The sequence below is a fragment of the Acomys russatus genome, chromosome 25, assembly GCF_903995435.1.
Source record: "Acomys russatus chromosome 25, mAcoRus1.1, whole genome shotgun sequence".
NCBI lineage: Eukaryota > Metazoa > Chordata > Mammalia > Rodentia > Muridae > Acomys > Acomys russatus.
The window spans coordinates 33,946,562-33,963,405 of record NC_067161.1 but is presented as its reverse complement, the minus strand read 5'-3'; the positions used below and the strand labels follow the sequence as shown (position 1 = coordinate 33,963,405).

Below are 16,844 nucleotides of genomic sequence, written 5' to 3'. Positions count from 1 at the left end.
AGTCCTTCTCACTCTCCTAGTGCCGTGACCCTTTAGTACAGTTCCTTATGTTGTGGTGACACCCCCAACCATAAAATTATTTTTGTTGCTACTCCATAACTGTAATTTTGCTACCACTATGAATCATAACATAAATATCTGTGTTTTCCAATAGTCTTAGGTGACCCCTGCCCTAGAGAAATGATAGAAAAGGGAGCCTGGCCCTCCTGCCTGCCATGATTGGATCACGCAGCATGGGTTGTCAAAGGAATTTCTACGAAGTCTAGGCCCAAGGGTCAAGGACAGAGAAGTCCTGTTTCTAGGCAGGCACTCTGCGACAGCGTCAGGGCTTGCTACTCAGAACCCAAATGTTCTCCGAGAGTGAGAGCCTCCCAGGCAGGGCCTCTGTTCCTGCTTCTGTGTTCTCTTCTGTTTGGGCATGTCTGTGCTCTAAGTCTGTGGCCATATTAGCTGAGAAGAAGCAGTGATGGCACGGCACGTAGCAGATGTGGGGGGACAGGCGCCATGCCACGTAACCTTTGTGCATTTCCCTCCCTTTGCATAGCCAGAGCAGATAGTGACGGCCACTGGACCCACGTTACAGCTGAAGGAGATGACCAGAGGAGTGCAGAGAGGTACCCAGGGCCACATAGCTGTGACATACCAGAGCCCAGATGTAACCCTGGTGTTTTGAGTTGTTTGGAGACATTGCTCACTCAGAGCAGGGGTGGGGTGGGGTGCAGGGGAGGGGGGTCTGGAGCGGAACAGCTCTGCATAGGTGGGGGGTTCACAGAGCTGGTGGTACAGTGTGTTAGGAAGATTCAGTGCATAAATTCAATCAGCACGATGCCCCACTGGAGACTGGCCTCGTCATCCCTCACTGCGGCAGGCTTTGTGGCCGTTGTTCTCTCCCTCATGTGAAATGAGAAATGCTGTTTGAATAACCGATGGCAGGGGAGGCTGCGCACACTCCAACGAGGAAATAAAAAAACCTTCAGAAAGATGCAATTTGGAGGATATTGGAAACCAGAGAATGGAACATCAGTCTATAAAATTCAACATGGCCAATAAAGCTGGAGCAACTGGTCAAGTGTTTTAGTGCACTCTGTTGCCAGGGAAGCGGCGGGCATGGGCTGGGCAGCACTTCCAGGCATTTGTCCTCAGATCATTGTGGCCTCATTTGCATAATGCACCTCATGATTTTGAAGCACCTTAACATTAGCGTCATGAGCACAGCCATGAAAGTGTCTGAGATTATTCCTGTCACGGGCTTAAGTGCACCTTCCCAGAGCCCATGCTACCACAGCCAACCCAGAATAACCTGGTTATGTGGGTACCGGTGGCTCAGGGCAGAGGGGGTAGAGGCTCACATACCTGTGTTCCCCACTTAGACTGTGAGCGCCCAACCCAGGCTTGTGTCCTGAGGTGCACGCACATGTCACATGTCACAGGGAGCCTGTAAGCCCAGCTCATCACTGCAAAGTAGTTCTGAGGCCCTTGGTGGCCAGCACTGCAAACATGAACAGCTTTCTCCTCCCTTCCTTGCTGTATCTAAAGCAGCCCTCTGACATCACCAGATCTGAGGGGCAGCTCCTCCACTTCTAGTGTGCCCTTGCTCAGTCAGTGTAGGTTTGTCCATCTGCTATGTTCAGCTTCTACAACATAGGAAACTTAATGCATACATGGGTGTTTTACTTCAGGCATACAAGCACTTTTGCAGGCCGTGGCATGCACTAACTGAGGCCACATCGATAAAGGAACATTATTCTAGCCTCTAGCCTTTACGTTCACGTGCATCTGTGAGGCTGAGCATCTTTGTGGTAGACTGAGCTGGGTGCTGAGAGAACGCTAATACATAAAACAGAATCCCTCCTTGGGGCTTGTACTGTCTAGCCCCTTTCTTCCCACCGAACCCCAGTGCAGAGCGAGTCTTTTAGTCTCTGTCTTCATAGGTGTGTTCTGCTGTCTTTGTTTGCCAATTTTGTTCAGAGCATCTCTGAACAGGCAAGGCATGGGATATTCTCCCACTGGCTGGGCACTACCCTGCTGGTATCATCTGGTTATTTTATATACACATTTTATATTCCTTCCTGACTCATGGAACTCTGTTCAGAAGAGAGGTACATATGGTCTCTGTTGCCACTTTGCAAGGACACATGCTGTGTGGAGACATGGGTCATCCTCTGTTACCAGGTGCCCAGTGGATACTCTGCGTCCACTAGACTCTATGTCCGTTGAGCGTTCGGTTTGGCTATTCTCCCTAGATCCTGTTCTCTCCATGGGTGCGGAAGGGTGGAGATCTCTGGTGGTGGAACTCAGACTAGATATAGATCACGAAAGGTCTCTGCTGCTATTGGGTTACTGTGCCAATGCAGGGCCTGTGCACCTAGCACCCGAGTCCCTGGCCAATAGAGTGTCAGAAGACCCATCACAGAACTCTAAAGCACAGGGCGAGGGCCCCTCTTCCTACCTTTGAGGAAGCAGTCCTTGCTGTGTACGCTGACAATGCGCTTGTCCAGCAGGCAGGCTGCACGGCGAAGCTCACAGTGGTTCCCATAGAGCCTACCATCGGAGCCGCACACAGGCATGTAGTGGGGCCTGCAGACCTCCAGACAGTGGCATGAGGGCTGCCCTGTCACTCTATTAAGCAAGCACCTGCTCCCGTGGCTGCAGAGTTTCTTTCCACAGGAGGCTGGCAGTCCAGGGCTGGGAGGACCTATGGACACACAGACACAGAGGAGGGTTAGCTCAGGGCTGGAAAACAGAGTTGCAAACAGTTCTGTATTGCTCTTTCAGGTCACAAATGGTAGGAACATAGAGGCTTCAACTCCTTGTGAGTCTGAGGGGACCCACGGCAGGGTGAGGGGCCTCTGGGTACATGGAGTCGCTGCTCTTCCAAGACGTAGCTTTAGGAATCAAAAGCAGTATCTCGCTTTGAGTACAGGGCTCATGTTTTGTTTTGTTTTTTTTTTTTTCCCTGAGATTCACTCTAAACATCTCAGACACAGAACTTGCTCCTCCCTGAACCCATAGGAAGGCCCTTGGGGGAATGCCTGTGCTTTCGTGGGCTTACTTTTCCTTACTGTCAATGGGATCGGTGACAACACCCAGTCCTGTGTGACAAGGTGCCTTAGACCAGAAGCCAGAGCTAATAATCATTGCTCCTGTGCCCTGAGGCCACTCCACTGACTAGAACTGCATCAAAATTATTATAAAGCTGGCTTCTTTTCCCCATCCCTTCCCCTGCCTTTCACCTTTTTTTCTCCTCTTATTTTTTTTTTCTTTTTTCTTTTTCCTTCTTTTGAGATAGTGTCCCAGACTGGCTACAAATTCCCAAACCTTCTGCATCTACCTCCCAAGTGCTAGTATTACATTTATGGGCCACCACACCCATCTTTTCTTTCCCAAGTGAGGTACTAGGTCTCAGAGAGGCCTCAAAGATGAATAAGATGTATCTATACTTCTCTCTGACTTGGTCACTCTGGTTGAAGATGGAATGTGACAAAGCCATGATACAGGTAAGGTCAATGTGATGGCCTGAGAATGGGCACCATTAGCTCATGTATTTGAATGCTTGGTTCCCAATTAGTGGAACTGTTTGGGAAGGATTAGAAGGTGTGGCTTTATTGGAGGAAGTGTGTCACTGGGGGCGGGGAAGGCTCATGCCATTCCAAATTCTCTCTCTCTCTCTCTCTCTCTCTCTCTCTCTCTCTCTCTGCCTTGAGATTGTGGATCAGGTGCGAGCTCTCAAATACTGCTCCAGTGCCTGTCTGCCTGCCTGTTGCCATGCTTTCTACCATGATGGTCATGGACTCACCCTCTGAACTGTAAGCCCCCAGCAAACTCTTCCATGAGTTGCTCTGGCCATGGTGTCTTATAGCACAACAGTTTAAAAGACAGCCAGGCCAGGAGTTATGGGAATCTAGGAGTTTCTTCTCAGTCCAAGGCAAAGGTATGGTTGTAGGAAATAGAGAGAGTGGAGCAGAAGAGTTGAGGAGGGCTACTTCAAATGGAAGTCAATGCAGAGTGTAGAGAGGACATGTGGGAAGGGGCTGGGGGTGTGAGGAGACCACATCAGCAGCGAGGCCACCAGCATCCTCTCTCACCCCTGACCAGTCCTCTATAGCGTGATCTTTCTCTTTGGAACTGAAGCTTGAGACTCTGGAATTGGCAGTTGCCACAGTGCTTGGGTATCCCGTATGCCTACCATACACTGATGAGGATCTTGGCACAGTAGTGTCCAGAGCTTAGACTCAGAGGCAGGCGGTGCCAGATGGCTTATATCACTGATAAGACAGAAGTCCACCCAGAGTATAGAACTAATATTCCACTGTACGAGAGGGTTCTCAGGAATTAGAGGATGGCCCATGCCATTAATGACAACATGTGGCATGCTGGGGATTTAAAAAAGAACCAGAGGCTCAAAGAATTTCAACATGGATACAGAGTTTATAGCTCAGGAATGTTTGCTTTATGTTTTGGTGCAATAATCTTCCATGTTTGTTATGGCAGTGCATACCTGTAATCTCAACATCTGGGAGGTAGAGGCAGGGGATGAGAAGTTCAAGGCAAGCTTTGGCTACATACTGAGTTTTGAGACTAGCCTAGACTATATAAGGCTATGCACCCAAAACCAAAACCAAACCACCACATAAGCAATTAAGTCCAAACAAAGAAACCATCTCCCACACACTACGCAAGATAAGATGGCTCTGCCTTCAGGCCCAGCTTCTACTCCCTGGGACAAACATATGCATAAGGGAAAACCCGAGAATCCATCTTTTCATGGTTTGGGTTAAGTTGTCTGCTTTTCATCATCATAGAATTGAAAGGGGAAAAAAATCAGTTATGGGAAGATTAACTACTTGATTCAGTAACTCATTTAAATTCCCCTAACCTTGGCAAGTTAAGAAATATCGACTTTTTTTTTTTTTTGCATCATAATAAACTCGAAGGTCAACATATCTGCAGCGTAAAAGTGCAGAACCAGAGTGAGGGTGTGAAATCTCCTTTATTCGCTTGGCTGGCTGTCCTCACAGTGCTGCAAAGGCTCCTTGGCACTCTGAAGCCACTCCTCCTACCCCAGCAGCTTTGACTAGGAGGCTGAGGAGCCTCCACTGGGAAGGGAAGGGTGCCGAGAGCAGGCTCTTAGCAATGAGCTCTGGGCAGGACGGTCCAGAGCACAGGGCTTCTGGTTGTTTTGCTACCAAGTGTGTTTGATTAGCACGATTCTCCTGGGTTGTTGGGGGGATGGGCCACCCTGGAAAGCGCTGGCGGCTACTGGGAGAAACTAGCACAGTGCTGAAGTGATCAGCTTTTGTTTCTTTCCCAAGACAGGACGTGAAGCCTTGAGACTAGAAGCTGTTCCAGTATCTTCCCTGAGCAGGCGAATGGAACTGGCTGGTGCCCATTTTGAAAAGAGACTGCTTAAGTCTTTGGCTTCTTAGCCCCAGCTGTGGGGCGTCCATCTCCAGTTGTGACCACTTGTGCTCTCTGGGAGGGGTTTTAAGGACAGTTTAGTGCCAACATTCCAGTGCCAGGTCACAGGCTGGCATGGGGAGGGTGACAGGGGTCACATGAAGTGATTGTTCGTTTGAGGGTCCATCTTTGCCTGCCTCTCCCAAGTAGTGCAGGAAGAAGGCGGGAAGCCGAGGCATGGAGGACAGACATACCCCTGGAGGTTCCTTCTTAAGTCATGGGCATCAGAGACCTGGAGAGGCAGAGGAAAGGGAACTTCAGAGGCCATCTTCATCACTTCATCACTTCTTTGAAAGGCTGGATTGTATCACATGTCGATTTCCACTGATCCATGGACAGCGGCCACACTGATTAGCTTGCAGGTGGCTTTGCATAAACTGAGCTCCAAGGAGGTCACAGTTAAGAAAACACCTGTGCCAGCCTGTGGCCACGGAAGACAACGAGAGCGCTCACTTTCTCTCTCTGCTGTGGAAACCGACTGTTGGCAAATATTTGATTCCTAATTATTTGCAATTAAGACAGAAGGAACTTTAAAGGCCCGTGGATGCCTCTCACTAAGGCTGTGGACAGCAGGCCCCCATGGGGAGCTGAGCTTGCCTAGGCAGGGACAGGCTTGGATGGAGACGCTGACCATGAGGTAGTGTCCTCATTAAGCAAGCCCCTCACTGCCACATCCTTTTTTTGTCATTAAAGCAGAATGAATTCCCCACTCCTACCGGGAAGATGATAAAACAGTAATGGGAAAGGTAACGGAGTGAGACTCCCGGCAACTGCCTCCAGTGTTTATGAGGACAACCGTGATGCGTGAAAAAGATAGCACACGCCTAATTTATAGTCATAAAGGAAGTCGCTTACCCAGGTTAAAAACTGATCATCTTGCCAAATAAGCCGCTTTTCAACACTAATTAAATTTACTGAACATGGGTAGACATGGGAATTGAGACATTAAAGGATGGTGGTGGAGCCACAAATTTATTGTCCTAGTTGGTGCTGAAGACCCCCTGCTGTCATTCAGAGACAGCACTGGATCAAAGTGTCACAGAGCTGGTGGCCAAAGCTCTGAGCTTGGTTGTATGAGATGACTCAGCGCTTAGCCTGAGCCCCAGGGGAGGCTGTTCAAGGGGGGGTGAGCTCCAGGAGAGCTGTTGGGTGCAGAAAATGGAGTCTGATTCACCTGTAGCTCTGAGTGTGGCTTCCTCATAGCGCTCATAGAATCCAGGTGGGTTACTTTGCTTTCAGACTCTAGCTCTTTGGTCCTTAGTAAACCCAAAAGTGTTCCCATCTCAGAGATGGTGTCCAGGGTGACACACGGTAAAGCTGCAGTTGAATGTTGCTTTTAAGACTCATGCTGGTGGCATGCATTATAATTGTGACAGAGTTAAAGAGACAGAGCCTTTTAGAGGTAGCTAGGGCATTGGCTGGTTTCTTTCCTTACCGCTATGGCAAAATTTCTGACTAAAGGAACTCACGGAAGGAGTGGTTTGACTTTGCCTTACTGTTTGACAGTGCGGTCCATTGTGGCAGCAGGAGTGCGAGGCAGCTGGTCACATCGCAGCCACACTCAGGAAGCAGAAAGTGATGAACGCTGGTGATTAGCTAGCCTTCATTTAGTCTGGGACCCCAGCCCCAGAGGATGGTGTCACCCATGCTCAGGGTAGGTCTTCCCTCCTTAGCTAAATCTTTCTGGGAACATCCGTACAGGCAGGTTCAGAGGAGTGTTTCCATGGTAACTTTAAGCCCAACCAAGGTAACAATGAAGATCAGCCACGACAGTCATGACTGTATGAGCGCCACCACAGACATCACACAGGTGGGTCCCTGATCAACACATTTCATCATATCCTTAGCTCTTTCTCGCCTTCTTGTCACATCATGAAGCAGTGCAGGGACCATGGTCTTGGACTTTTTCAGACTCCTGAGACAAGACCAAACAAACTTCTACCCAGCCTGTGGTGTTCCGTTAAAGTAAGAGAAAATAGACTAAAATAAGGGAAACCCATTCACTTCTCCACTTGCGGATGTAGACTGCTGGCTCACACTCCAGTGAGATTTTTCCCAGTGTTGTGGCTCCATGTCTAGAATTCTTCTTCTGCTTGGTATTGATGGCGATCCTGCCATTTTCTCAGCAGGTCTTGGGAGTGCCTGCTCCAGATCTCAGACAGAGCCACTCCTGATCACCACTAATGCTTACACAAAAAAAACCTCAGAGTGAAATTCCACAACCTCACCTAGACCCTGTGAGTTCCCGGTGAGGCTCTGAAGAAACTACTAACTGCCGAGCCCAAAGGAGTGGGCTGGATGCGGAAGAGAGAGAAGCATGCATCGTGCCAAAAACCTCAAGGACCTCTGCCATTTGCCACAGACAGCCTGGTGCAAGAGTGGCTCCAGCTTCTGCTGGCAGAGGTATTCCTAAGAAAACACATGGTCACTGGGTGGAATGCTTGCTCATCTATGCAGTGTGTGTGTGTGTGTGTGTGTGTGTGTGTGCGCAAGTGCATGAATGAATAACAGGATGTACGTTCATAAGTGGAAGTTAGAGATCAATCTCAGGAATTGTAGGTGTGATTCCTTTGAATGTCTTGTTTTTAAAGAGGTGGTTATTTATTTTTATTTATGTGTATGCTGCTGCACCTGCGTAAGTTAAGTGCACCATGCAGATGCTGGTGAAGGCCAGAGGGCATTTGATCCCTTGGAACTCAAGTTACAGGCAGTTGTGAGCTATCTGATATGGGTGCTGGGATCAAAACCCAGGTTCTTTCCAAGAGCAGTAACTGCTTAGCCATCTCTGTAGCCCCAGATTTTTCTCACTGGGACGGGGGGGGGGGGGGGGGTGGGTAGGTTGATAATTAGGCTATGCTGTCTGTTAGTCCATACAGGGATCCTCCTGTTATGCCTACCCAGGGCTGAGCTTCTACGTATGTGCCACTACACCTGGCCTTGGACATGGTTGGATTAAGGTCTCCATATTTACCTACTGAGTCATCTCCTCAGAGATGGTAACATCTTATTCATGAAGAAGAAGCTGTTTTGAGGGGAAATGGAGAAGTTAAATGCCCACAGACAGAGGAAAGGAGAAACGAGGAGGTTGAGCATGACATATTGTCAGTGAATGACCTATGTAGGCTGAGAAAACCAGGACCCGTAGGCTCACCTTTCTTACTAGAACGAATCATTCACATCTTTACTGGAATATGTGTAAAGTCACACATAACCTCATAGTCCAGGCTGTTAATGAATGCTAAGTGTTGAGTTGAATAGAGCGGTAACCACAAGCCTAGGTCAGGATGTTGGCTCAGGTAGGCCGAGTAAACAAAGCACCAGTGTGATGTAATGGGGACCTGTCTTATCCAGGGGGCCTTGGCAGTGCTCTCATGCTTCCTAAACTGGGTACCCCCACAAAGAGACCCCAGCAAAGGAGGAATATGGGGCTCCAGATAACTGAGCTTGGCTTTAGAGAGATTGATTTTTTGACGAGGCACTGTGGGCAAGAGAGAGGAGGCCAGAGCCAGAAGTCCAGGCGCGAGCGGCTATGCAATACCACTGACCCACGTCACAAAATTTCACCGGAGTTTTCCTTGTCTGTCTTCAAGCAGCCGCATACTTAAACCTTTATTTACCTTCTCCGGTGCTTGGTAGTGGCTGTGTGACCCAAGGCGAGCTCCCTACCTCGTCTCTCTTATCTAAAAATGTGAATGGTTCCTCTCTATTCCTCACAAGACGGCTGAGAGGACTGAGTGAAATCATTCACCAGAGCAGAGTGATGTGATATACAGCAGAGACTGGAACGTCTGAAGCGGGGATGGGAAGAACAAACAGGGCTGGAAATGGAGAAGCCCTGCGGCTGGCTTGTCAGACTCAGGAGCCTTGGAGCATGGTGGGGTGGTGACCGCCTTCATGGGAGCAGACGCATTTACATTGAAAGCATTGACTGGGTTTAGAAGGCAGACCTGAAACGGCATGGCTGCTTCCCTACAGAACGCTTCCCCTGCAGTTGTCCCCAGGATTTGGTTGGAACATGAGAACTCTGTCCCACTCCCAAGCTGGGGTGAGTCTGAAAATCACAAGCTGTCAGGAAAAAGTGATTGGAGCTGATTGACAAAAGGACAAGCTCTGTGGGTCTCCCTCCCAGGTCCCCCTGGAAGCTCACTGTGAGAGGTAGCCTTGCAGGGGTGAGCGCATGCGTGCGTGCATGCGTATGTGTCCTGTGCCTGTGGCGGCTAGAGGACAACCGTGGATCTTGTTCCTCTGGTTCTGCTCATCTTTCTTGAGACAGGGTCTCCTAGTAATCTTGGGATCTACCAAGTAGTCTATACTGGCTGGCCAGCCAGCCCCAGGGATCTGCCTGATTCTACTTCCGGTTTTAAAAAGTGGGTTCTGGGATCAAACCCAGGTCTCTTGTTTACAAGGGAAGGCCACTCTATTGACTGAAACATCTGGGACTCCACACTTAAAAACTAATCATCCCTATTGTTTATTTTAGTTAATTAATTGCTTGGTCCTGGGGATGGAACCCAGCGCCTTGGGCAGGCTAGTCAAATTCTCTATTGCTCATCCTCTGATCCACTTCTACACAGGCCCACTTTGCTGTCAGTCCAAAGCTTATCTCTTATCCTTCCAGACTTTTTTTTCTTTTGTGACTGTAACAGCTGTCTACCCCTCTGCAGCGTGGGAGGACTATGAAAACTACCCTCACCATCACTAGAACGTGCCCTCAAGCATCAAAGGAGTTCCTGGGTTCTGTCTTGGGATTCTTTTCGGGCATTTGCCAGCTTGCTACAGGCTTTGTGGTACAACCCAGCAATCTGTGCTCCCACAGCAGGCCCTGGGGCAGGGCCCTAGGCAGCCAGCTGGGGTCTACAGTCCTCAGAGCACCAGAGGCCCAGCAGGGGTCCTCTGTGGTGTCAGCCCAGGCATAGGCTCCACTCTGCAAATATTCAGAGCTGGGCATAGGGGCTGGCAGAGCCAGGTGTGGAAAAATGCTAGGAAAACATAAGTCTGATGAAGGCAGGCAGAGACTCAAGGCTGGCTGGTGAAGGCATGGCTCACAGGGAGGGGAAGGAGCAGAGACAATCAGAGGAGGAGAAACCCCAGATTTGTGGCTTCCAGAAACCAAAATAAAAAGAGATATGTTGGAATTGGAAAAAAAAAATCATCTTCCATCTGTAAACTGAGGACATAAGTTAGAGGCAGTGTTTTAACTTGTAGGTCTTCCAGCTACAACAAAACTATAGAGGGAAGCCATCTTACTCCTTGTCCTTCTGTTTGCTCAATCATGTGATCTGAACCAGCTTTGGAGGGGTTATTTAGGAAATGTCCTGCAAACGGAAGCAGCATAACAACTCAGAGTACAAGAGGAGTTTTACTCATGGTGTGTGTGTAGTGTTTCGTTTACAAAATGGCTTTATTTTATAGTACTTCATCCAAACAAATTCCTTTCCCCAAGTTCTTTCCTTGGCAGAGAGCCCTTTCCAGTTGTCATCAGTCTTATGCTCTGTCAGCAGGCCTCTCATTTTCTCGTCACTCTCTCTCTCTGTGTTCCCTCCATCTCAGAGTCGACGGCACCAGATGTTGCTGGTTTCCAAGAATCTACCCTGGCTTATGGATGCCGCAGGATGTGGGTTTATTCTAGTTTCTCCACTAACTAATGATTAAAGGCACTTCTCCTCTGGCTACCTCCAATTATTTTAGGAATTACTGTGTGCCGGCATTCAGTGGGAGGGGCTGGGATGCTTCCTGTCTCTTTATCCCTAGAAATTTCTAGTCTAAAAGGAAAATCAGTCCTGAGTATTTCGGGGATGGCCCACCCTTAAAGGGCACTGGCTGCTCTGGAGAGGACCCTGCTTCTGTTCCCAGAACTCACGTGGTGGCTCACAATTGTCCCTTACTTCACTCCAGTTCTAGGGGATCTGGTGCCCTCTTCTGACCTCCTTGGGCACTGCACACACATAGTGCACTAACACGCAGCCAAAATACTCATATACATGAAAAAAACAAAACAAAACAAAACATCAAATTGTCAACAGAACAAAGAAACAGTCTACAGACTGGGAAAAGATCTTCACCAATCCTACATCTGACAAAGGTCTAATTTCCAAAATATATAAAGAACTCAGGAAAGTAAACACCACCAAACCAAATAACCCAAATAAGAAATGGGGCTCAGAACTAAACAGAGAATTCTCAACAGAGGAATATCAAATGGCTGAGAAACACTTAAAGAAATGCTCAATGTCATTAGTCATCAGAGAAATGCAAATCAAAACGACTCTGAGATTCCATCTTACACCCATCAGAATGGCTAAGATCAAAAATTCAAGTGACACCACATGCTGGCAAGGATGTAGAGAAAGAGGAACACTCCTTCATTACTGGTGGGAATGCAAACTGGTACAACCACTTTGGAAATCTATCTGGCGCTTTCTCAGAAAAATGAGAATAGGGCTTCCTCAAGACCCAACTATTCCACTCCTTGGAGTATATCCAGAAAATACTCCACCACACAACAGGGACATATGCTTAACCATGTTCATAGCAGCCTTACTCATAATAGGTAGAATCTGGAAATAGCCTAAATGTCCCTCAGTTGAAGAATGGATAAAGAAATTGTGATACATTTATACTATGGAATACTACTCAGCTATAAAAAACAAGGAAATTCAGAAATTTGTGGACAAATGGAGGAAATTAGAAATAATCATACAGAGTGAGTTAACCGAGAAACAGAAAGACTAACATGGTATATACTCACTTATAATTGGACACTAGCCCAAAAGGCATGTCCCATGAATGTCTTCACTTACCAGGAGATTGGGACAGATGTGAAGACATCCTACTGGGACTCTAGGTAAGAGACATATAGGAGATGGGGAAATAGAAGGATCCAGAGGATCTTAGAAACCTACAAGAAGAACATCGTAACGGGTGGATCAGGGCCCAGGGGTGTCTGCTCAAACTATTGCACTAACCAAGGACAACACAAGTAGTAAACACCGAACCCCTACTCTGATCTAGCCAATGGACAGGACATCATCCACAGTTATGTGGAGAGCAGAGACTAACTCTGACATGAACTCTGGTGGCCCATATTTGACAACCTTCCCTTGGAGGGGAGCCCTGGTGGCACTCAAAGAAAGAATAGGCAGATAACCAAGATAAGACTTGTTAGCCTGCGACCACAAAGTGGGGGAGGAGATCCCCCTCGGACATGGACCTAAGGGAGGGTAATAGGGTGGGGGGGGGAGGGTAGGAGGAACGGAAGGATACGAGTGATGGGAGAACAATTGAGTTGTAATCTGAATAAATTAATAAAAAAAGAAAGAAAGAAAGTAGGCTGAGCAAGGCATGGGAACATGAAAAGCACTCCTCCGTGGCCTCTGCATCAGCTCCTGTCTCCAGATCCCAGCCCTGACTGAGTTCCTTTCCGCGCTTCCTTCAGTGATAAACATTGCTGTGGAAGTGTGAACAAAATAAACACTTTCCTGCCCCCCTCCAAAAAGATGTTTTTAGATCAAAATAGGTGTTTTAAGTTAATAGAGATGAGATATGATAGATACTGATCTTCGTTCAGAAATTTAAGGCTAACAACATAGGAAAGATGTTTACTTCAAGTTTGCCAAATACAAATAGCCAAATCACTATGAATATAACATTTATTTAATTACTGATTGTCTCATGGTTCTTCCTGCTGTATGTAGTTTATTTTATTCATGTGTAATAATATAAGTGCATATGTTAAAAAATGAATAGTGATGCAATATGTTTAACATACAATGTATATTGTATAAAACCATTACAACAAAAAATTGAAAAATTAAAAAAAATCAATCTTTCCTCTAAAGTAAAATTGTTAAGGAAGAGGAGTAGGAAAAAAAAAAACCCTATAAATATGTCCCCATAGGTAGCCAATCACAGAGTGTTTCCCATTAAAATCAGAAGCCAGACAGGGATCATTACGGCCACCATCATTATCCAAAATGTTAATAAGCTAAAATAGTAAAATAAATTAGCCTTAATGTTTGAAAAAGAAAAGCAGTGAATAGGCACCACAGGATGCTGATTATATAGACTCACAGACCCAAGAGAGTAGTAGACAGCAGTGACATCAGCCAGGCCTGGTAGTGTAGGTCTGCAATCCAAGCCTCACGGAAAACTGAGGAGGAGGAGGAGGAGTGAACGCTCAAAGCCACCTGAGTCACAGAGGGAGCTCAAGGGTGACCTGGGTTAGTTACAGAGGGAGCTCAAAGGTGGCCTGGGTTAGTTACAGTGGGAGCTCAAGGGTGGCCTGGGTTAGTTACAGAGGGAGCTCAAAAGTGGCCTGGGTTACAGAGAGAAAGTTCAAGGGCAGCTTGGGTTACAGAGGGGGTTCAAGGGTCACCTGGCTTAAAAGGGCATTCAAGGGCAGCCTGGGTAATGTATGGAGACCTTGTCCAAAATTGAGAAAGTAAAAAGAAGGCTGGGAATGCAACTCAGTGATCAAATGCTCGTCGATTTGCCTAGCATGTGCACAGCTCTAGGTTAATGCCCAGTACTGCAAAAATAAGATAAAATAAAATTATAAAACAACTGTGATGAAGTAGTTGGACAGGTGATAAATGTGTCAAAATTAACCATTCTACTGTACATTAGCAATAAATAATTAGACACAAAATGGGGAAAAACAGTCTTTTCACAATAATGGCAAAACCCATAAAATATTTATGGATAAATTTGACAAGAAAGCCATAGGACCTATGTGAAAAGGACTATAAAATCTTATTGAAGGTCATAAAATAAGATTTGAACAAATGCAAAGTCATTTCTTATTCTTTCAGTGGGAAGACATTCCCATAAATTTATATACTTAATATAATCCTTTTGAAATAGTTTAAAGTGGTCTTTAAAAGTTCATTTGAAAGACTAAGTGCCCTCAGATAACCAAGAAAGATAAGGCGAGAGCAGGGAGTGGAGCGAGTGCTTAGCCAGGTGTTAGGAGACCAGACCAGAAAGCTGCCTGCAATAAAGGGCAATATGATCCTGAGACAGGAACAGGCAAGTTGATGGCCACAAAATAAAAGAGAGGAGCCAAAATTAAATCTCAATCTATATGAAAACCCCATGACTAATGCCCATTCTGATGGGTGAAAAGGTGCTACCTCATAAAGGGCATTGGCTCAGCTGGCTGCCCCATCTGCAATAAAATAACACCAGACACACCCACACCATCCCCCCAATCAGATTCAAGTCACCATACATGTGTCAATTAATGTTATTAAATAATGAGTGGATATGAATAATTGACAATAAACAATTGAGTTTATTAACTTGATAAAATGAAATTAATTATTTATTTTGCTGGGGATCAAGCCTGAGGCCTTGTGTGTGCTAGGTAAGTGCTGTGTACAGTGTGGGACGGCACACACATCAAAGTACCATGGGCAAGCATGCTCTCATGCACCCACTTGAAGATGCTGCATTTTGCTTTGGATTTTTGCCATTTGTCTTTCTCCCATGGGGCCTTCCTCTGCTACTCTCCACCTTATTCCCTGGAGTCAGGATCTCTCACTGGATGGGAAGCTTGTTGCTTTGGCTAGGGTGGCTGGCTGGCTAGCAAGCTCTGGGGGTTCCGCTGTCTCTGTGTCCCCAGTGCTGGGATTACAGACATGCACAGCAATGCTGAACTTGTTACTTGGCTGCCAAGAGCCGGAACCCAGGTCCTCATGCTTGCTCAGCAAGCGCTCTTGCCCGCTGAGCCATCTCCCGGTGCCCAACCTTTACATTTCTATGCAACATGTTTCATATGCCGTGTGCACTTTTCTGAGGTCTAGTTCCTGTGACACCATACCTTTTTATCCGCATCTTTTCATATGCCTGTAATCCATTCATTTCCACTTACACTGCCCACTGCGTGGCCTACCATCATGCATTTAGTAGTCTATACTAGGTTGTCAGTTGCATTTTTTTTTCTCTGCTCTTTCTTCTCTCGTTTCCTTATTTTTTGAGGGCAGTAACTTTCAAAAATCCCCTCCTTTACTTATTTAAAAATTAAATATAAATTATTTTTAAAAACAGATTTATTTTACGTGCCAGTGTTTCACCTGTATGAAACTGCACCACATGCTTTTAGTGCCCACAGAGGCCACAAGGGGCATCAGATCCCCAGATCTAGAGTTACAGATGGTTGTGAGTGCTGGGAGCCAAATCTGTGACCTCTGCACCTTGAAATGCTGAGCCACTGCACAGCCCAAAATAGACTTTCTTTATTCTTTAGTATACAAAGTTCATTTACAAAGTATAATTAGCTGAAAGTCTAAAGTTAATTAACATTTTACTCTCCATATGAAGACTCTCAGAACAAATAAACTCTAGTCACTTTTTTTTTACCTTAATAGCTGACTATCACATATATTGATTCTATATTTATCACAATACCTTCTTACTCTTCAAATTCCATTTGTCCATTGTATTTATATATTGAGTTGGCGTGTTGGAGGGTGGATGCCAGGCAAACACCCTACCACTGAGCTATTGCTCTAACTCTCTTTATCACTTTAAACAGTTACTTAGCTAACTTGAATGGACTATGTAATCTGAAATAAGGACTTAAGTGGTCTTTAAGGAGGGAAATCGAGACAGGGCACAAGAATCAGAGTCACTTGTTCATACACTAAGGAATCCCATAAAAAATAAAACAAAACAACACCTATTAAGACTGAAGCCATATCTAAGCACAGGACCTGGTGCAGACCCCTGCAGGCCCTGTGCACGCTGCCTCGGTCTCTGTGAGCTCATATGCGCTTTGCTCATGCTGACCTAGAGGGTCTTGTTTTCTTGGTGTCCTCTATCCCCTCTGGCTCTTACACTTTTTTTTTCAACTGCTCTTTGGTGGGGTTCCCAAAGCTATGAGGGGAGGGATTGGTGGAGACCTCCCACTTAGGGCTGAATGTTCCAAGTCTCTCACTCACTGCATAATGTCTGGCTGTTGGTCTTTATGAGTGTCGCCATCCGCTGCAGGAGGATGAGGCCCTGATGGCTGAGCAAGGCCCTGATCTACGAGTATAGCAGAATATCATTAGGAGTCATCTTATTACTACATTTAAAAAGAAAAAAAGAGCAGTATTGTTTGATTTTTACCTAGGTTCCTAGATACCCCAAGGCTATCTTGTCTTGGGGTGTCAGGTATGGGTTCCATCTTACGGAGTGGGCCTTAAGTCAAATCAGTTATTGGTTGGTTAGTCCCACAAGCTTTGTGCCACCATTGTCCTAGCATATCTTGAGGGCATAACAACATGGCGGGTAAAGGGTCCGTGGCTGGCCTGGTGTTTATGTTTCTTTTTTGATAGCATGCGGAGTACTTTTCTGTACTAAAGGTCCTGGGATGTAGGGGCAAAGGCTCTATGTAGGCACTGACT

The 16,844-nt window shown here is 46.5% G+C and overlaps 1 protein-coding gene across 1 annotated transcript in view; it reads right to left on the bottom strand.

The window, feature by feature from the left end:
- The window catches only part of Fstl4 (follistatin like 4), a 409,490-nt gene that overhangs the window by 185,710 nt on the left and 206,936 nt on the right, over positions 1-16,844 (bottom strand). The window contains exon 4 of the mRNA XM_051167894.1: positions 2,450-2,695. Coding sequence (XP_051023851.1) covers positions 2,450-2,695 — 246 coding nt within the window. The remainder of the gene's footprint in view (positions 1-2,449; positions 2,696-16,844) is intronic.